Here is a 19,701-nt window from a genome sequence, read left to right as displayed (position 1 = left end):
AAGATTATCCCTGCAGGAGAAACTATTCCTCCTGTCGCTCAAGTTAAACAAGGGTTAAATGAACCTTATGAGGAGTTTATTGAGCGACTGAATGATAACCTAATAAGAACAGTGAATGAACCAGGTCTAAGAATAATATTGTTACGAATGTTGGCCTTTGAAAATGCAAATAATGAGTGTCAAAGAGCCCTGCTTCCCATTAAGCTGAATAATGGAAACTTGGAGGACTATATCAGAACTTGTCGTGATGTGGGATCCCCCACATATAACGCAAACCTATTGGCTGCTGCTCTTAAAAATTTAAATTCAGGGAAAGTTAAAGGAAATTGCTTTCACTGTGGAAAACCTGGACATATGAAAAAAGACTGTCGGTCTGAAAAACCACCTAGTAACCCTCATTCTTTGGACTGTGATCCAGGCACTAGTTCTAGCCATAATTCTCAAAATCTTGTCCCAGGAATTGGTCCCCAGAGCGAAAAAGAAAAACCTTGGGAGAATCAGCGTCATTCTAAATTTGATAGAGAGGGCAATGGAGCATCCTCGGGAAACGGGAAACAGGGCCCAGCCTCAGGACCCAACAAACACAATACGAGGCTCATTCAGCAATGTCCCAGCCAGACACACAACCAGCCAGGCCGCGAATGGTCTCCGATCTCTACCCTGCAACCTCAGGAAGTGCAGCCCTTGATTTAAGTATAGCTGAGAATGTTTTGCTTACCGCCGCTGCTGGGGTTCAAAAACTTCCTACAGGAGTCTATGACCCCATTCCAAAGGGAACCGTGGGTCTGATAATTGGACGAAGCAGCTGTACCCTCGAAGGAGTCAAAGTTCATCTAGGGGTTGTTGATGAGGATTATCAAAGACACATTCAAATCATGGTCTCCTGCCAATACCCTTATCAATTAGCAGCTGGAGATCGCATAGCTCAGCTACTATTACTGCCCTAAGTAAAGATGAATTCCTCTCCACATCAGAGGACTGGTGGCTTTGGTAGCACCAACAGCCAAATCTGGTATAATACTGTCATTCAGCCTAACAGACCCACTTGCTCTTTAATAATTAATGGAAAATCCTTCTCGGGATTAATTGATACTGGAGCCGATGTTTCCGTCATTGCGAGGAAACAGTGGCCCTCTGCCTGGCCTTTGAAGTCTACAACCACATCTTTGTCCGGCGTTGGCTCCGTAGATAAAGTCCATCAAAGTCGATTTATTCTGAATTGTCAAGGGCCTGATGGACAACAAGGTACAATACAGCCTTATCTATTAGACATGGCCTTAAATCTCTGGGGACGAGATTTACTTAGTCAATGGGGAGCTTTCCTACATATTCCTCAAATATCCCCTTCTGTAAAAAATATTACGTGAATATGAATTATGATCCACAGAAAGGGTTAGGAAAAAGGAGCAGGGGACGATAGAAAGTGTCAACCTCAACCTCAACCGACACCAGCGTCTCAGTATCCAACTGGGGCTGTTATTGCGCATCCATGACCCATGACATAAAATGGTTGATCAAACCCCCATTTGGTGAGATTTATGGCCCCATTTAAAGAAAGTTGGATGCCTTAAACAATTAACTCAAGGACAATTATTAGCAGGATATACTGAACCATCCACAAGCCCCTGAAATTCTCCTATTTTGTAATTAAAGGGAAATCAAGAAAATAGCGAATGTTAACAGATTTGAGGAAAATAGTGCTGCTGTTTAGCCTATGGGTTCATTACAGCCTGGACCTCTATCCTGCTATGATACCCCAAGACTGGCCTTTACTTGGTATTCACTTTAAGGATTGTTTTTTAACTATATCCTGAGCTGGAAAGATAGAGAAAAATTTGCTTTTCCTATACCCTCTGTTAATATATTGAGAGATCCTGCAGATAGATTCCAGTGGAAGTTCTGACTGCAAGGAATGCTTAATATCCCTATTATATGTCAATCTTTTGTTGCTCAAGTTAGCCCCGTTTAGAAAATTTTCCCTTGTGTTTATATTATGCAATACATGCATGGCATCCTCATATCTGCCCCCTCCGAGAATGAGCTACAGCTATTATTTAATCAACTCCAAGGGTATCTGTCTCAGGCTGGATCAGTTATATCTCCCGATAAAGTTCAGTCTCAACTTCCTTATTCACACTTAGGTACCAAGATTATAAATAATCAAATGGCTCCTCAAATTTACAAATATGAAGAGATTTTTTAAAATACTCGCAATGATTTTCAAAAATTACTAGGTGACATAAACTGGCTTCAACCATCACTCGGGATTCCCAAATTTGCCCTCTCCAATTTATTTAACATTCTAAATGGTGATTATTTTAGTCCATGTCACTTAACTCCTAAAGCTGTTCAGAAACTTGAATGCAAAGTCATGTTCATTATGCCAACCTCACCAAATTGATACCAACCTCCCCATCACCCTATACTTTTCCTCATTATACAGTTTCTAGCAGGTTTCTATATCACAAGTTGAAGATAAATGGATTGACTGGATATTTTTACAATATGTTCAGCAAAAGAAATTAGAGACTTATTTAATCAAAGTATTCATAAGGGAAGAACAAGACTAAAGATGCTCATAGGTTTTGATCCCCATATAATTTTTCTTCCTTTTTTTTTTTTTTTTTTTTTTTTTGATAGGCAGAGTGGACAGTGAGAAAGAGAGAAAGGTCTTCCTTTGCCGTTGGTTCACCCTCCAATGGCCGCCATGGCCGGCGCACTGCAGCCGGCGCACCGCGCTGATCCGATGGCAGGAGCCAGGTGCTTCTCCTGGTCTCCCATGGGGTGCAGGGCCCAAGTACTTGGGCCATCCTCCACTGTACTCCTGGGCCACAGCAGAGAGCTGGCCTGGAAGAGGGGCAACTGGGACAGAATCCGGCGTCCCGACTGGGACTAGAACCCGGTGTGCCAGCGCCGCAAGGCGGAGGATTAGCCTAGTGACCCACGGCGCCGGCCTCTTCCTCTTTTTAAGGGACACATTGACAATGCTTTTATTGAAAATATAAATTGACGATTTGATCTCTCATTACTTAAGAATCTTAGATTGTCCTTATCCTAAATCCAAACTTTTTACCTTCCTTGAAGAAACTCAAGGGATACTGCAAAAAATAATCACTCTCCCTTAGATAATGCAGCTACTTGTTAAACAGATGGCAGTTATGGTAAAGGTGTTTATTGAGGACCTACCAAAAAAGGTATCTCAACATTCTACAAGTCTGCACAACAGGGAAAGTAATATGCTGCAAAACTACTACTTACTATATTTCAAGAGCCATTAAATACTATGAGTGATTCTCAATATATTTGTCGAATTCTGTCATTTTTAAAAACTGTTGCCTACCTTTTAGAAGATTCCATTAGTATAAGTTTATTAGCAGATGCTCATTGAAAGCTAGAACTAATCCTTTTTAAATTATACACATTAGGGCACATACTCAGCTACCCGAGCTATGGTCTCTGGCAATGCTCAGGTTGGTAGTTCAGTGGCCACTTTATTACCAGATGATTTTTGTTGGCATGCTTTAACTCACTGTAATTCTAGGACTTTACAGAAAAAAACTTGATTTAATGAGAAAACAAGCTCAAGGAATTATTAAACAATGTAATTCCTGTGCTTCATTAACAATATCCTCATACTCAGAGGGAATAGACCCAAAGAGACTTCAAGCTAATGATTTATGGCAATGGATGTTACTCATATACCAATGTTTGGTATGCTGGCTTTTGAACATGTTACTATAGATACATATTCAGGGTTTCTGTGGCTACTCCTCTGGCTGGAGAAAAAGTTACTCATATTAAAACTCATGTGGGCCGGCGCTGGGGCTCAATAGGCTAATCCTCTACCTGCGGCACTGGCACACCAGTACTAGTCCCAGTCGGGGCACCAGATTCTGTCCCGGTTGCCCCTCTTCCAAGCCAGCTCTCTGCTGTGGCCCGGGAGTGCAGTGGAGGATGGCCCAAGTCCTTGGGCCCTGCACCCTATGGGAGACCAGGAGGAAGCACCTGGCTCCTGGCTTCAGATCAGCGCGGTGCGCTGGCCGCAGTGGCCACTGGAGGGTAAACCAATGGTAAAGGAAGACCTTTCTCTCTGTCTCTCTCTCTCTCACTCTCCACTCTAGCTATCAAACAAACAAACAAACAAACCTCATGTGTTGTCTTGCTTTGCTGTAATGGGATTAACTAAAGAAATTAAAACGGATAATGGTCCTGCCTATACACTTTCTGCCCTTCGATGCTTTTTTCAACAGTAGAAGATTAAACATATTACTGCTATTCCAATAACCCCCAGGGACAAGCTATTATTGAAAGATCACAGTTAACATCAAAACAACAATTATTCAAACAAAAAGGGGGAAAGAGATCAAACATTATTTATTCTGAATTTTCTAAGTTTAAAAGATGATCTTCACAGTGTCAGAGCTACTGAAAACCACTGGGCGAAGGAGAGACCTGTGTGTAGGCAACCTGTGTGGTGGAAGGGTGAAGTGAAAGGAGAATGGAAAAAGGGAGATGTGGTAATGTGGGAGCGAGGATATGCTTGTGTTTCCTCAGGAGAGACACCAGTGGTTACCTTCCAGACTGGGAAGCCTGGATATGGCGAAATGGGTGCGATGCGACTGTGACCCACCGGTGGACAAAATGAGGAATCTGACTCTGAGGATGGCTGTCAGCCCCACACTGAGACCCAGACAGGCTCACCCTCCGACTTGGGGACAACTGAAGAAGCTGAACCAGGAAGCCGATAAAATCCTTGTTAGGATGGGAAAACCCAAGACTGCTGTTACCATGTGTTTAGCAATGCTAGCTGTGGTTGAAATGAGTGTAAGTGTTGCTGGTAATCATGTATATTGGACTTTTGTACCAAACCCTCCTTTATTGCAATTTGTACATTGGCATGAACCCTCTCCTTTACTGTTTGTGAATGAAACATCTTGGTTGCCTGGTCCATGGGATCCCAAAGGACCGGAGCATGTGAGCGAAGAAGGAATGCCCTTTAACGCTACTATTTGGCCTCAGGGTCTGCCTATATGTTTTGGAAATAATTCAGATTGCTTAAGTTTAAATTATCAAGCCTGGATGACCGCTTCATCTAATGGTACTCAAAAACCTATAATATTACATGTGCTATCTGCTTATTCCTTTCAGTACAGTTATAATCATTAATCAATTATTCTTATCCTTCTATGCCTTTTTGTCAAGTACGTAAATCGAATATTGGAGAAAATTGGATCAAATGGGAAAAATGCCGAGGAAGAGAAGCATTTGTGCTACTTAATACCTCCTATGGAAGGGTCATTGATATCAGCCCCAAAGGGCAAGCATGGAGCCATAACCACCCCCTCAAATGGCAAATTGAAGACAATAGCAACACAATTAGTACTTCAGCAAAAGAGAGCTTTAAATGGCATGGAGTGGGAATGGCTGCTCCTTTCCCATTTCTTGAAGGGTCTCTAGGCCAATCCCAAATATGGAAAATTCCTGTAGCATTAAAACCTTTACATGGCTGGAATGCCAAATATACTCATGCAGGTAATTATACATTGACCCTCACTAAAAATGCAACCATCTTGGTGTGCACCTGCGTACGACCTCCCTATGTCTTCTTTATTGGAAATGTCTTGGGAAATACATCTTTCAATTTGGTAGGAAGATTGTTCATGTGTCTCAACAGGTCTACTCCTTTTAATCATAATCAAGATTCCATTTATGTTCTCAGAAGCTGATCGTCTATCTGGATTCCTACTCAATTACATAGGGAATGGCAACAGACGGCTGTTTTATATACAGTTAAAGAAGTGCTTACAAAATTACTGCATAGAGCTAAGAGAATGATTGGTATCCTCATTTCTCTTATTGTTGGATTTATTATGATTTTGACTACAGCGGCAGCCGCTGGGGTCTCCTTACATCAGAGTGTACAGACTACTCATTTTGTGCAAGATTGGCATAAGAATGCCAGTCATCTATGGAGCACTCAAAGCCAACTGGATAAAGAAATATTATCTGAGCTAGCTGACTTACAACAAGCCGTTAGGTGGTTAGGAGACCAACTTATGGTGGTAAAGACATGGGGCAGCTTCCCATGTGATTGGAATTATACTACTATCTGTGTCACCCCCTTTAAGTACAATCATAGTAATGAAACATGGGACTTGATAAAAGACCATCTAACGGGATCTCTCAATACTACTGCACTGATAAAACAGTTACATGATAACATTGAGCAGACGTTTTCAAATCCGGTCTCAATGATAGGGGGTGCTGGTGTCCTAGAAGGGATGCTTGCTGGGATAACTGATCTAAATCCTTTAAAATTCATTAAGCCTTTGGGTGGAGGGATGCTCTTTTTAGCATTTGTACTGATCTGTGTTTGCTTATTATTGTGCCTAGTCTTCCTTCAAGCAAGAAGAAGAAACCAATGGGAACAGCGGCAGTTGAACTAGGCTGCTCTATTTACAGTTAAAACTGCTTTAAAGAAAAAAGGGGGAACTGTTGGAGTCTGATACAATGGAGAAGTTAAAGTATGTGCCTTTAAGACTGGAAAACCAGTCAGACGAAGCCGGAACACTGGCTGAGTCAAAAGCTCAACGTGCTTTTGCTTCTGTCACCAGTCCAAAAACATATCGAGAAACATTAATGGGAGAAAACAAGAACCTCTTGAGAAGGCAGTTCTGGGTGTATCTATAGCACTATTATTGATGAGGACATTGTTTTAAGCAAGGAAACATCATGTTGTATGGATTTGCTTGGGTGCATTTTTCTAATAAAAATGTGATGTTGCTTTGATTTGGAACTCTTGTACCTTGTGGTCCTGACCCCCTGGTCCCACTTCTCTTTCTCTTTAATTCTCTTCTCAATTCATCCAGCTCCTCTGTGTTGGTCCAGTTCACCAAGCATGTTCCAACAACACATATCCCTTCCTGATCTCACTGCCCTACATTCACGTCTCTATAGTCACTTACTCTAAGATACTTCATGGCACCCTTCTGAAGGGCCAGACCACTGCTCATGTCACCACCTATTGCCTCACTGCATTCGCCTCTCTTGGATTTCCACAACAAATTAAGACTGAGAAAGGCTCTGCTGGGTTTGGCACTGTGGCATAGCAGGTTAACACCATGGCCTGAAGCGCCGGTATCCCATATGGGCGCTGGTTCGAGATCCGGCTACTCCACTTCCAATCTAGCTCTCTGCTATAGCCTGCGAAAGCAGTGGAAGATGGCCCAGGTCCTTGGGCCCCTGCACCTGCATGGGAGACCCAGAAGCTCCTGGCTCCTGGCTTCTGATCAGCACAGCTCGGCCATTGCGACCAATTGGGGAGTGAACCAACAGATGGAAGATCTCTCTCTCTTTCTCTCTCTGCCTCTCCTCTCTCTGTGTAACTCTGACTTGCAAATAAATAAATAAATAAATCTTAAAAAAAAAAAAAAGGCTCTGCTTATACCAGCATCCATTTTCAACAGTTTTGCACTCTCTGGGGGCATCAAACACATCACCGGCCTCCACTATGATCCTCAAGCTCAAGGAAGCATTACAAGAGCTCATTCAGCTCTCAAGCTTTTGCTACTAGAGACAAAAAGAAGGAGCAACTGGAAGGCTCAAGTTACATCAAAAGTGGCGATGTCTCTTAACTTTTCAATTTAGGCCTGGATGGTCTGACCACTGCCCACAGATGTGGGAGCCGTAACTCTTGTGAAAAGCTTCGTGCACAGGTTTTATGACAAGAGCCTCGGGGGGGGGGGGGGGTCCGGAGGAGGGACTAGTGTCTTTGTCAATGAGGGGCCAGGATATGGTTGTGTGTTGTTGGAGAATTCTTCTCAGCAGCTTCCCACACAGTGTGGAAAGCCTTATCGTGACTAAGACACCGGATCCTCCCTTCCAGAAGCTTCAGCTCTAGGAGACCTACGAAGCCAGCCTCCCAGAGCCAGCCCACCCCCAATTCAATCTCCAGGCCTTCCTCAGACTCAGACGACCACCAGGAACATGGGATGGGCAGGAGGGAGGGGGGCTGAAGAAGCTCTCCCATCAAGCGTTTGCTGTCCCAGAGAAGACGGAACAGACTAAAGTTCTATACCACCTCCTTCGCCGTGTTAGTGGTCATCTCATTTCATTATATTTCCCTGCTATCTCCTGCACAACTTACTGGGCCCTTGTTCCAGACCATTCCTCTGTGGGAACCAGTTACTTGGAAGGAGCCCTCCTTTTTCCGGTGTTCAATAACCATACCAATTATTTAGGGTGTGTAGAGCCCCCACCCATTAGTTCTAAGCAACAAACACACGCTGAATTTTTGTCCAATCTGACATAGTGTGCTTCCACCTGCCCATAAGTGTAGGGATAGATCCTTTCTGCCTCTGTCTTAAATCTCAATTATGGATTCAGTTTGAGCATCATACTGCAAACGTGGTTGTCACTGATAGTTATAAGCATGGCAACATAACCACCAGTCAATCCCACCACTGTGGGGAGCAACTCTGGACTAGACTAAGTTACTGGAATTAAGACTTATTCTATGCATCTGCTCTCCCACAATATGGCGCTGGGAGAGGAGGAAACAGCTTCTACACAGCTGCCTCCAGTTCAACCAATAAACAGCAGGACCTGCTCCTGATTGGAGGAGAGCAGCGTACTCGGCGTTGTGGGTAGCAGAGTTGGGATTGGTGGAAGAGGACTATAAAGGAGGAGAGAGACAACATGCACCAGGAACATCTATCTGAAGGAACACCTATGCAGCCCCCGAGAGAGCCGGCTGGCGGTGTGCCGCTCCCCTGCGGAAGTGGGGAAAGTGGCAGGGGGCCCGCCCCTCCACGGAGGTGGAGGGACGGTAGCCAACCCGGGAAGAACCAGCAGCAAACCCGGGGAGGGCCGAGCAGACAAAAGAACAGCGCAGGGTCCTGTGTCGTTCCTCCACGAAGAGGGGGAGCGACATAATGGTGCCGTGACTCGGATATGAAGCCTAGGCAGGGTTTAGTGTCGTTCCTCCACGAAGACGGGGAGCGACATAATGGTGCCGTGACTCGGATATGAAGCCTAGGCAGGGTTTAGTGTCGTTCCTCCACGAAGACGGGGAGCGACATAATGGTGCCGTGACTCGGATATGAAGCCTAGGCAGGGTCTAGTGTCGTTCCTCCATGAAGAGGGGGAGCGACATAATGGTGCCGTGACTCGGATATGAAGCCTAGGCAGGGTTTAGTGTCGTTCCTCCATGAAGAGGGGGAGTGACATAATGGTGCCGTGACTCGGATATGAAGCCTAGGCAGGGTTTAGTGTTGTTCCTCCACGAAGACGGGGAGCGACACACCACATAAATCTTTTTTTATGTGCTATTCGTCAACATTTTGTGAGTCCTATCAGGAGGTTCTTGGTACGGTTGTCATAGTCCCATAGGCCACCTGACTCATGTGGGTATAATGGGTCTATTTTTTGTGTTAGACTGGGACCAAAGCCCGTGGCTTCACAAAACTCATAATTATACTACAGGAATTCATACTAATCATGGTATAGCCCAGTGTTCTTGGGTAAAAAGTAATGATTCTGTATTCCTTGTGAAGGAGGCCTTTCTACTCCTCAACCTTGCTGCTTTAATTCTTCAGGCCCTCCAGTTTGGCGATTGGGTCACATTTTTTACAATCTTTCCTTTTGGCCCACTCAACAGTTCTATTACCCTTCATTTTTTGATCAATGCATCTTACCCAGTTTGAATCTGGACTCCACACCCTTATTTGTTTCATCTTGGAAATGTCTATATTATTTACAATCAGTTCCTATTCCAAATTTCATGTTCAAACTATTCATATGCTGCTTAGACACTTCACATTCCCATGTAAGTGTTCTCTCATTTTGATGTAAATCTTTTGTAATGTTATCAGTTAACCTCACTTGAGAATGCAGGCCTATACTATCATACCTTAGTAGTGTTACAGCAGGCCCTATCCAATTTAAGTACAACACATTTTCTGGGAATGCTCATTGCAGTATCATGGCATCAATCATAATTAATCATTACCTCTGTGACTGCTGCTCTGGTTGTCTTGACCCAATCTGTTTAGATGGCTTCTTACATCACTGATGCTATTGTTAACATAACTAAAGCCCTTACTATTCCATTTGATATTGCTAAGAAGATGCTAATGCAATTGCAATTAACTGAGTCTGCTATGGAATATATACAAATGCTCAAATTACAAGAAAATCTCCTATGTGATTGGCAACATAAGGCTATTTGCATTACTAAAACTCCCTGGAATAATTCCCTTCATACCTGGAAACAGATCAAACAACAGCTACAAGGCGCCAAGACAACGTTACCATGGATAGTCAATCCCTCACTACTGTCATACAACCAACTTTACAATCCTCTGCTGAAAAATATCAAAATACCCAATGATATCAAAATCTTCAATCTCATCTTTCTTGGCTGGACCTTAATGACATGGTTCTCTTCTACCTGGCATTCATTAATTGAAATTCTAGTTATTTTAATCCTTGTTCTCTTTTCCTTTTGTGTGGTCAGAGAAATTAGATTGAAAGCTTTGTCTCAACAACAACGACAAACCTGTATTTGGTTCATCAACCAACTTCTTCTAGAAAAACAAAGGTGGAGATATGGGATTGGGTATCAGCAACAGGGCACCTTGTACTTGGTCTATGCCTGAAGAAATGAATGCCAGATTGTTCCAGCCCTTGCAAAAGTTTCTTCTGAGATCCCAGAGTTCAGACAAGCCATGATAATGTCAGCAAGTGGTCTCAGAAAACATTCTAAACATGCTGAGAGATAAAACTGCACTCTGTTTTCTCTAAGTTCCTGATTCTTGGCATATAACCTCCTTAATAAAATGTTCTGGGTTCTGGGTGCCTTCATATTGATAAAGTCCTCTGACCTTTCACTTCAATCCTGCACCCTGTTTTGTGTCTTCATTCCTACTACTGAAGGGTAGCTGACTTCCCCGATACCTAGAAATATGTACACTGATGCAGGTATGAATGAGAGGAACTAAGCACAAGAACAAATATCCCAGACTTCGGAAATATGACTATACTCCATTCCTTTCTAATTGTCTTAGCAGAATCATGATAGTAAACAACAGCCCAGGACTGAAGGTGAGGACTTCTCTAAAACATGTCAATGTGCCTCTGTTAGTCATCCTTAAGAAGTTAGTCCTAGGGCTGGCGCTGTGGCATAGCAGATAAAGCCGCCGCCTGCAGTGCCGGCATCCCATGTGGGCGCTGGTTCAAGTCCTGGCTGCTCCACTTCCAATCCAGTTCTCTGCTGTGGCCTGGGAAAGCAGTAGAAGATGGCCCAAGTCCTTGGGCCCCTGCACCCACATGGGAGACCCAGAAGATGCTCCTGGCTTCAGATCGGCACAGCTCCAGCCTTGCAGCCAACTGGGGAGTAAACCAGCAGATGGAAGACCTCTCTCTCTCTCTGCCTCTCCTTCTCTTTCTGTGTAACTCTGACTTTCAAATAAATAAATAAATCTTTAAAAAAAAAAAAAAAGAAGAAGAAGAAGAAGAAGAAGTTAGTCCTGGAGCAGGAAGTGGGAAGTGATGGGACGGTAGGGAAGGTTTTCTGCTCCCCGCTTCTTCTCTGGATCCAAAGGGCAGGAGTCCAGAAGCTCAGAGAAGCTCTTATGGTAAGAACATGAACACTTTTACCTACTTTGGAGCATGAGGCCGGTGTTGTAGTCTAGTGGGCTAAGCAGCTGAACATCATCCCATAGTGGAGTGCTGGTTAAGTCCTGGCTACTTTGCTTCTGATCAGCTTCTTGCTAATGAGCCTGGGAAGGCAGTGGAAGATGGCCCAAACGCTTGGGCTCCCGCTCATGTTGGCGACCAGGAGAGTTCCTGGCTCTTGACTTCAGCTTGTCCTCACCCTGGCTGTTGTGGCTATCTGGGGAGTGACCCAGTAGACAGAAGATCTCTCTCTGTCACTCTGCCTTTCAAATACAAAGAAACTAAATCTTAAAAAAAGTAAATATCTGGTTGCTCTGTCAAATTTTCACCACTATAATAAAAAACCGTAAGAAGATATTTATGAAGGAAAAAGATTTATTTTACCTCACAGTTTTAAAGGTTCACAGTCCAAGACCAGGCAGACCTATTGGTCTGGTGTCTGAGTATGGTAGATGGTGGACCATCTGCAGAGGAAAGATCACACGCAGGCCAGAAAGCATAGTCTACCATCTATGTGGTCTGTTTTGATAAAGCCAGCAGGATTTGATAATCTGGGTGCCCACCCTAACAACCTAATTCAATCTCATCACTTTCCAAGGCTCCACCCTCAGATGCTATAACCGGATTGAATTCCATTTAAAATTATTAACATAAGACTCTGAGAACCAAGCCCTTAATACATTGGCCTTTGGGTGACACCCAAACTATTACACAAACCATAACAGTTACCAATTATTCAAATTGAATTGAAAGATTAATGTTTGTATGTCTCCCATATTTGGAAAAACTCAGTGGCACTATTTCAAATATGTGACATTACAATTTTTTGCATTTATTATCATGCAGAATTAGTTTGATCCATATAACTTATGAACAAAAGGGAAGAATATATAGAGATGAAATTTAAAATGGAATATATAAATTGAAACTTGGGGAGTGAACCAGCAGATGGAAAATATCTCTGTCCCTCCCTCGCTCTGTAATTCTGCCTTTGAAATACGTAAGTCTTTTTGAAAAGTTTTTGCACTAAAATAAACATCTTTTCATCTCATTTTTCCAAGACCTCTTTGAAGTACCCTCATATATACTTAAATTTATTAATAATGAAGAATAACTGAGTGTAAACTGATAATAATGATAATGGATAGAAATTGTTGCATATAAAGTACTTATTTAATTGAGGGTTTTATGTGTTACTTATTTTATCCTCATACCTTATGAGATATCGTAATGTTAGTATCTTTCTTTTTTTTAAAGATTTATTTATTTATTTGCAAGTCAGAGTTACACAGAGAGAGGAGAGGCAGAGAGAGAGAGAGAGAGAGAGAGAGAGGTCTTCCATCTGATGGTTCACTCCCCAATTGGCCACAACAGCTGGAGCTGTGCCGATCCGAAGCCAGGAGCCAGGAGCTTCTTCTGGGTCTCCCACACGGTGCAGGGGCCCAAGGACTTGGGCCATCTTCTACTGCTTTCCCAGGCCATAGCAGAGAGCTGGTTCTGAAGTGGAGCAGCCGGATCTCAAAGCAGCTCCCATATGGGATGCCGGCGCTTCAGGCCGAGGCTTTAACCCGCCTCACCAAGGCATCGGCCCCCATCCCTATTTGTTTTAGATGTTGGTAACTGAGGTAGAGATCTGGCTTCAGATCCTTGAAGGTCCGGCCGTTGCGGCCATTTGGGAAGTGAACCAGAAGATGGAGGACCTCTCTCTCTCTCTCCGCCTCTGCTTCTCTGTAACTCGCCTTTCAAATAAATAAAATAAATCTTTTTTTAACAAAAGAAATGTACTTGGTTAGCTATATTTGCCAACATCTTATCTGCCTTTCCAGTCTTCCTTCACCTATAGCTGAGCAATTGTGTTTATACAGCCAGGTTAAAAAAAAAATTGTAACATTTAGAACAAAACATTTACTTATGGCCTAAGTTATTATCATAATCATTATTCACTTCGTCTTACTAGGTAGAATTAGAAAATGGAATTACCACTTTAAAACTACACGCTCGCTCTCAGGGCCCACCTCCTGCAGCTACGTTGCATTACGTCTGTTTTTGGACTTTCAGTTCCAGTATCACACCCGCTCTCCCCTCTTAGCCCGCAAACCTCCAAAGCCGCCCAGGCGCTCCGCCCCGCCCGCTCCCGGCCTGAGGCGGGAAGCACTGAAACTTGCCGCTGATTGGCTGGCTGGGGCGCAGCTTGATGGCGTAGCGCGGAAGAGCCGCTCTTCCGGGCGCCGGCCCCCGGGTGAAGGCCGCCTGTGGGAAGGGGCCGGTGGCCCCAGCGTGCGGTGGGCTTGGGGCGTTGTAAGTGGAGGCATGAGCCCTCCTTACGCTTCGCCATGAGTTTCCTGATCGACTCCAGCATTATGATTACCTCCCAGGTGCGTCACCGCCCTCCGCCACGGCACCCGTAAGCCTCCCTTTTCGGAATCGCCCTGCCCGGGCCTTGGCTGTACGGGCTGCCCGGGGATCTCGCCTGTGCTCGCCACACCGGTACCCAGAGCACTGGGAGGGGGTGTGGGATTTGCTGCGCCCGGTTCCCTCCGCCCTGGTTGTCGGAGGCTGCCCTGTGGCCGCCACCCCCGAGCTCTCCAGACCCCTCTTGGGGGAAGGTTCAGCTGGCCCCAGCACGGGCCGGTGCCCCGAGAAGGCAGAGGTCCCACAAGCTCCCCGAGCCTTCCCGACAGTGCCAGCGAGCCGTGGCGTGGGCAGACGGGTGGTTGCGGGCGCGGCCTGTGCGGCGCTCCAATCAGGGCGCGATACTGGGGACACGTGGGGGCTTTGCTGCTAATTGTCAATTCCTGAATCCGGGTGCTGCAGTATTTGCCGCCAGTACTTGAAGGTTTAAGGTTTCATTTGTGCGGTAACCTCTCTCATCCTTTGTCCTCTTGTTTGCCAAACATTCTTTGCGGAACATTGGCCCTTGTTGCTTCTTGATTTACCCTCATTTTTTATTGCAATCCACAAACGTTTGTGGGTCAATGTAAAGTTCTGAGGTACAAACATACAGGAGACACCTCCTCTCTAGAAGCTTCCTTGAGTGAGCCTCTTACCGTGTCTTCCGTTGTTACTCTGTTTTTTCTTCCTAGCATTTGTCACAGCACTGCTGTCATTCATGTATTTGTTTATGGATTTTATTTTTGAAGCTCTGTTTGGCCACAGCTGTGTATCCACTTTCAAGTGCAAGCACCAATAAGTAATTGCTGCCAACTGTTAACATTTGTGGAGCTCTGAATACTTAATTTGGCTTATAGGGCACCCATATGGGATGCCAGCACTGCAGGCGGCAGCTTTACCTGCTGCACCACAATGCCAGCACCATGACCATCTTTTTATTAAATTACTGTTATTCAAAAGAGAATTTTCAATCCAGAAGTCATTTTTCATAAAAGCAACTGTTATCTGCCACGTATGTTTTGAGCCCACCCACCATACAGTGATAAGACTTATCAGTTCCAGAGTATACTGTAAGTCTCAAGATTGAGGCTGTTCCCTGTACAATTCTCAAAGTAATTGTATTTTTAGAGTAAGAAGATGTATGACTTACGTTAATTTTCAAAGCTGTTTAAAATTGCTATTTCTTTTTTTTTTTTTTTTTTTTTTTTTTTTTTGACAGGCAGAGTAGACAGTGAGAGACAGAAAGGTCTTCCTTTGCCGTTGGTTCACCTTCCAATGGCCACTGCGGCCGGCGCACTGCGCTAATCCGATGGCAGGAGCCAGGTACTTATCCTGGTCTCCTATGCGGGTGCAGGGCCCAAGCACTGGGGCCATCCTCCACTGCCCTCCCGGGCCACAGCAGAGAGCTGGCCTGGAAGAGGAGCAACCGGGACTAGAACCCCGGTGTGCCGGTGCCGCAGGCGGAGGATTAGCCTATTGAGCCGTGGCGCTGGCCGCTATTTCTTTCTGTATATATATTAAATTCCTCTATAATTTTGTCAGAATTAAGATTTTTGCTTCTTTACCCTTCTTCGTCCAAAGTTTCATTTTGGGTTGTCTTGCTGATGTTTTTGTTTTGTTTTCATCTACATCATACATGCCACTCCTTATCTTAATTGCCCAGCTTCTCCACGTTCACTCAAGGTATCATCAGTTTTGAGAGTACTTTAAAATGTTTATAGAGGGGCCAGCACCGTGGCTCACTTGGTTAATCCTCCGCCTGTGGCGCTGGCATCCCATCTAGTCCCGGTTGCTCCTCTTCCAGTCCAGCTCTCTGCTGTGGCCCGGGAAAGCAGTGGAGGATGGCCCAGGTGCTTGGGCCCCTGCACCTGCATGGGAGACCAGGAGGAAGCACGTCGCTCCTGGCTTCAGATCCGCACAGCTCTGGCCGTAGCGGCCATTCGGGGAGTGAACCAACAGAAGGAAGACCTTTCTCTCTGTCTCTCTCTCACTGTCTATATTTCTACCTGTCAAAAAAAAATGTTTCGGCTGGCGCACCACACTGATCCGAAGGCAGGAGCCAGGCGCTTCTCCTGGTCTCCCATGGGGTGCAGGGCCCAAGGACCATCCATCCTCCACTGCACTCCCGGGCCACAGCAGAGAGCTGGCCTGGAAGAGGGGCAACCGGGACAGAATCCGGCGCCCTGACCAGGACTAGAACCCGGTGTGCCGGCGCCGCTAGGCGGAGGATTAGCCTAGTGAGCCGCGGCGCCGGCCATACATAGGCTTTTTTTATACTTTGCATTTTCAATGAACTTTTTGGGGTTTTGGGGTGTTTTTTAAAGATTTATTTATCTGTTTGAAAGAGTGACAGAGACAAGAGAGATGGATCTTCCATCTGCTGGTTCACTCTCCCAAATGGCTGCAACAGCCAGGGCTGGACCAGGCCAAAGTCAGGAGCCAGAAACTTCATCCTGGTCTCCCACATGGGTGGCAGGCACCCAAGTACTTGGACCATCATCCACTGCTTTGCAGGCACAGTAGCAGGAAGCTGGATTGGAAGCGAAGCAGCCAGAACTCAGACTGGCGCACCAATGTGAAAAGGCAGCATCACAAGCAGTGGCCCACCCCACTACACCACAATGCTAGCCCCAATTCTGTGAACTTTTTGAAGACCCCCGCAAATAAATATGACCTTTAAACTCTGAATCTAAATGTTTCCTGGTAAATGTTTATAACAGCCAAATGGTCTCCTTGATAGTCTAGGCGTATTTTCTCCTAATCTATTTGCCCTTTTCTAATTGATCAGGATTCATAGATCCAAAGTTCTTTCTCATCCCTCTTGTTCTTTTGTTTTCATATAAAAATCCACACTAAGATCACCATTATAGTTTGTCTACTCCCAATGCAGGGGTCTGAAGGCTGCTGTAGAAAACCACACAGCTGTGCAGGTCACCAGTGCCATGAGTTTAACCTTCAGCCCATTGGATCACTCTTTCTTGACTAATCAGCTACCTGTTCTTGTAGTTTCTCCCCTCATACTTTCTTTGATTCTCCATCACTCTACTCAGGCCCCCTTTTTTTCAAGCTCACCTCTCTTACTACTACCAGAGTAACTTTTTTTTTTTTTTTTGGACAGGCAGAGTGGACAGTGAGAGAGACAGAGAGAAAGGTCTTCCTTTACCGTTGGTTCACCCCCACCAATGGCCGCTGCAGCCCGCGCACCGCGCTGATCCGAAGCCAGGAGCCGGGTGCTTCTCCTGGTCTCCCATGTGGGTACAGGGCCCAAGCACTTGGGCCATCCTCCACTGCCCTCCCAGGCCACAGCAGAGAGCTGGGCAGAAAGAGGAACGACCAGGACAGAATCTGGCGCCCCGACTAGGACTAGAACCCAGGGTGCTGGCACTGCAGGCAGAGGATTAGCCTATTGAGCCGCGGCGCCGGCCACTTTTTTTTTTTTTAAGATTTATTTATTTTAAAGAGTTACAGGGACTGGTTCCTGCAGTGCCAGCATCCCATATGGGTGCCAGTTCATGTCCCAGCTGCTCCACTTCCTATTCAGCTCTCTGCTATGGCCTGGGAAAGCAGTGAAGGATGGCCCCAGTGCTTGGGCCCTGCACCCATGTGGGAAGACCAGAAGATGCTCCTGGCTTCGGATCAGCACAGCTCCGGCTGTTGCAGCCAATTGGGGAATGAACTAGCAGATGGAAAACCTCTCTTTTCTCTCTCTCTCTGCCTCTCCTCCTCTCTCTGTGTAATTCTGACTTTCAAATAAGTCTTTAAAAAATGTTACAGAAAAAAGTTACAGAAAAGGGGAGAGAGATCCTCCATTCACTGGTTCACTCCCGAATGTCTGCAGCAGCCAGGGCTGAGCCAGGCTGAAACTAGGAGCCAAGAATTTCATCCATATGTCCCGCATGGATGCAGGGGCCCAAACACTTGGGCCATCTTCCACTGTTTTCCCAGGCACATCAGCAGGGAGCTGCATCAGAAGTGGAGCAGCCAGGATTGGGTGCCAGTGCTGCAGGTGGTGGTTTAACCCAATGAGCGACAGTGTTGCCCCTTCTCAGGCCTTTAACATATCTAAAAATGAACTCTTCTCCATTTTCCATTCCCATTCCCAACCCTCCTCCTTCTCTAATATTCTTTACATTAATTGAGTGGCTTCATTCTTCATCTTGTTCTAAACTCTTCGTCCTTGACACTTCCCTGCTGCATTTACCTTCTGAATAGTTCTCATATCTGTTGCCTCCTCTTCTAACACCAATGTCTTAATTCAGGACCATATTTTCTCATCTGGACCTTTGCAACATCCTCTGATAATGTTTGTCTTCCTGCTATAGTGTTTTCTTCAGAAGTGGCTTCCACATAGCCTCATGGTGGTCTATGTAAGACAGATCTGACCATGTTATTTCCCTACTTATATGACCCAAATCACTTATAGACTAGAATCCAAGATTCTTTGGGTGACATTCAGGGCTCTCAGTGGTCTATTCATCTTTAGTCATATTTTTAACTACTACTTTGAATTTTATATTCCAGCTGCAGCAAATTCTGTATTGTCCTATGTGTGTACTCTGCTATTTCTTATTCCTGTGCCTTTACTCAAGCTCTTTGCTGTCTGGAAAGCTGTTTTTCAACCTCCCACCACTTCTTTTACTGCCTAATTCTTATTTATCCTTTAAGAGAGTGGTTTTTAATATTTTAGGGACAGTATGGCCGGCGCCGCGGCTCACTAGGCTAATCCTCCGCCTAGCGGCGCCGGCACACCGGGTTCTAGTCCCGGTCGGGGCGCCGGATTCTGTCCCGGTTGCCCCTCTTCCAGGCCAGCCCTCTGCTGTGGCCAGGGAGTGCAGTGGAGGATGGCCCAGGTGCTTGGGCCCTGCACCCCATGGGAGACCAGGAAAAGCACCTGGCTCCTGGCTCCTGCCATCGGATCAGCGCGGTGCGCCGGCCGCAGCGCGCCGGCCGCGGCGGCCATTGGAGGGTGAACCAACGGCAAAGGAAGACCTTTCTCTCTGTCTCTCTCTCTCACTGTCCACTCTGCCTGTCAAAAAAAAAATAAATAAATAAATAAATAAATTAAAAAAAAAAAAAGTAGAATATTTTAGGGACAGTAGAAGTATGTCATCAGTATTTTAGAACTTCTGTTGAAAAATGTACATAATCCCAACTTTTTCTCACAAATCAGATTCTTTTTTAAGATTTATTTTATTTATTTGAAATACAGTGTTAGGAAGAGAGAGAGAGATCACCCATCCTCTGGTTCACTCCCCAAAATGGCCACTGCAATGGCCAGGGCTGGGCCAGGCCGAAGCCAGGAGCTTCTTCAGGTCTCCCGCTTGGGTAGCAGACACCCAAGCACTTGGGCCATCTTCTGCTGCCTTCCAGGTGCATTAGCAGGGAGCAAGATTGGAAGTGGAGTATCCAGGACTCTAACTGGCACCCATATGGTATACCAGCATTGAAGATGGCGGCTTAACCTATTATGCCACAGTTCTAGCCCCCCACAATTCAGATTTTCAATACCACATTAAAACTTTCATTTGGCATGGTGGTTAGGTCACTGCTTGGAAGGCCTACATCCCATATGGGGGTGCCTAGGTTTGAGTGTGGGTTACTCTGCTTTCAGTTCAGCTCTCTGCAAATGCTCCT

At 45.4% G+C, this 19,701-nt stretch overlaps 1 protein-coding gene across 3 annotated transcripts in view; it reads left to right on the top strand.

Annotated features, from left to right (window-relative positions):
- The first annotated feature begins 13,718 nt into the window (after window positions 1-13,718).
- Window positions 13,719-19,701, top strand: part of LOC100358013 (Golgi pH regulator) — a 67,459-nt gene continuing 61,476 nt past the window's right edge. Inside the window, exon 1 of one of the 3 annotated variants that reach the window (XM_002715650.5) lies at window positions 13,719-14,051. In XM_002715650.5, the coding sequence (XP_002715696.1) occupies window positions 14,010-14,051 (42 nt within the window). In that variant the 5' untranslated portion in view covers window positions 13,719-14,009. Of the gene's footprint in view, window positions 14,081-19,701 lie in introns of all 3 variants that reach the window. The other 2 variants (XM_051857327.2, XM_008264554.4) reach the window with 2 other exon arrangements.

This window comes from Oryctolagus cuniculus, chromosome 7, assembly GCF_964237555.1.
Source record: "Oryctolagus cuniculus chromosome 7, mOryCun1.1, whole genome shotgun sequence".
Lineage (NCBI taxonomy): Eukaryota > Metazoa > Chordata > Mammalia > Lagomorpha > Leporidae > Oryctolagus > Oryctolagus cuniculus.
This window is presented reverse-complemented; position numbering and strand designations above follow the sequence as displayed.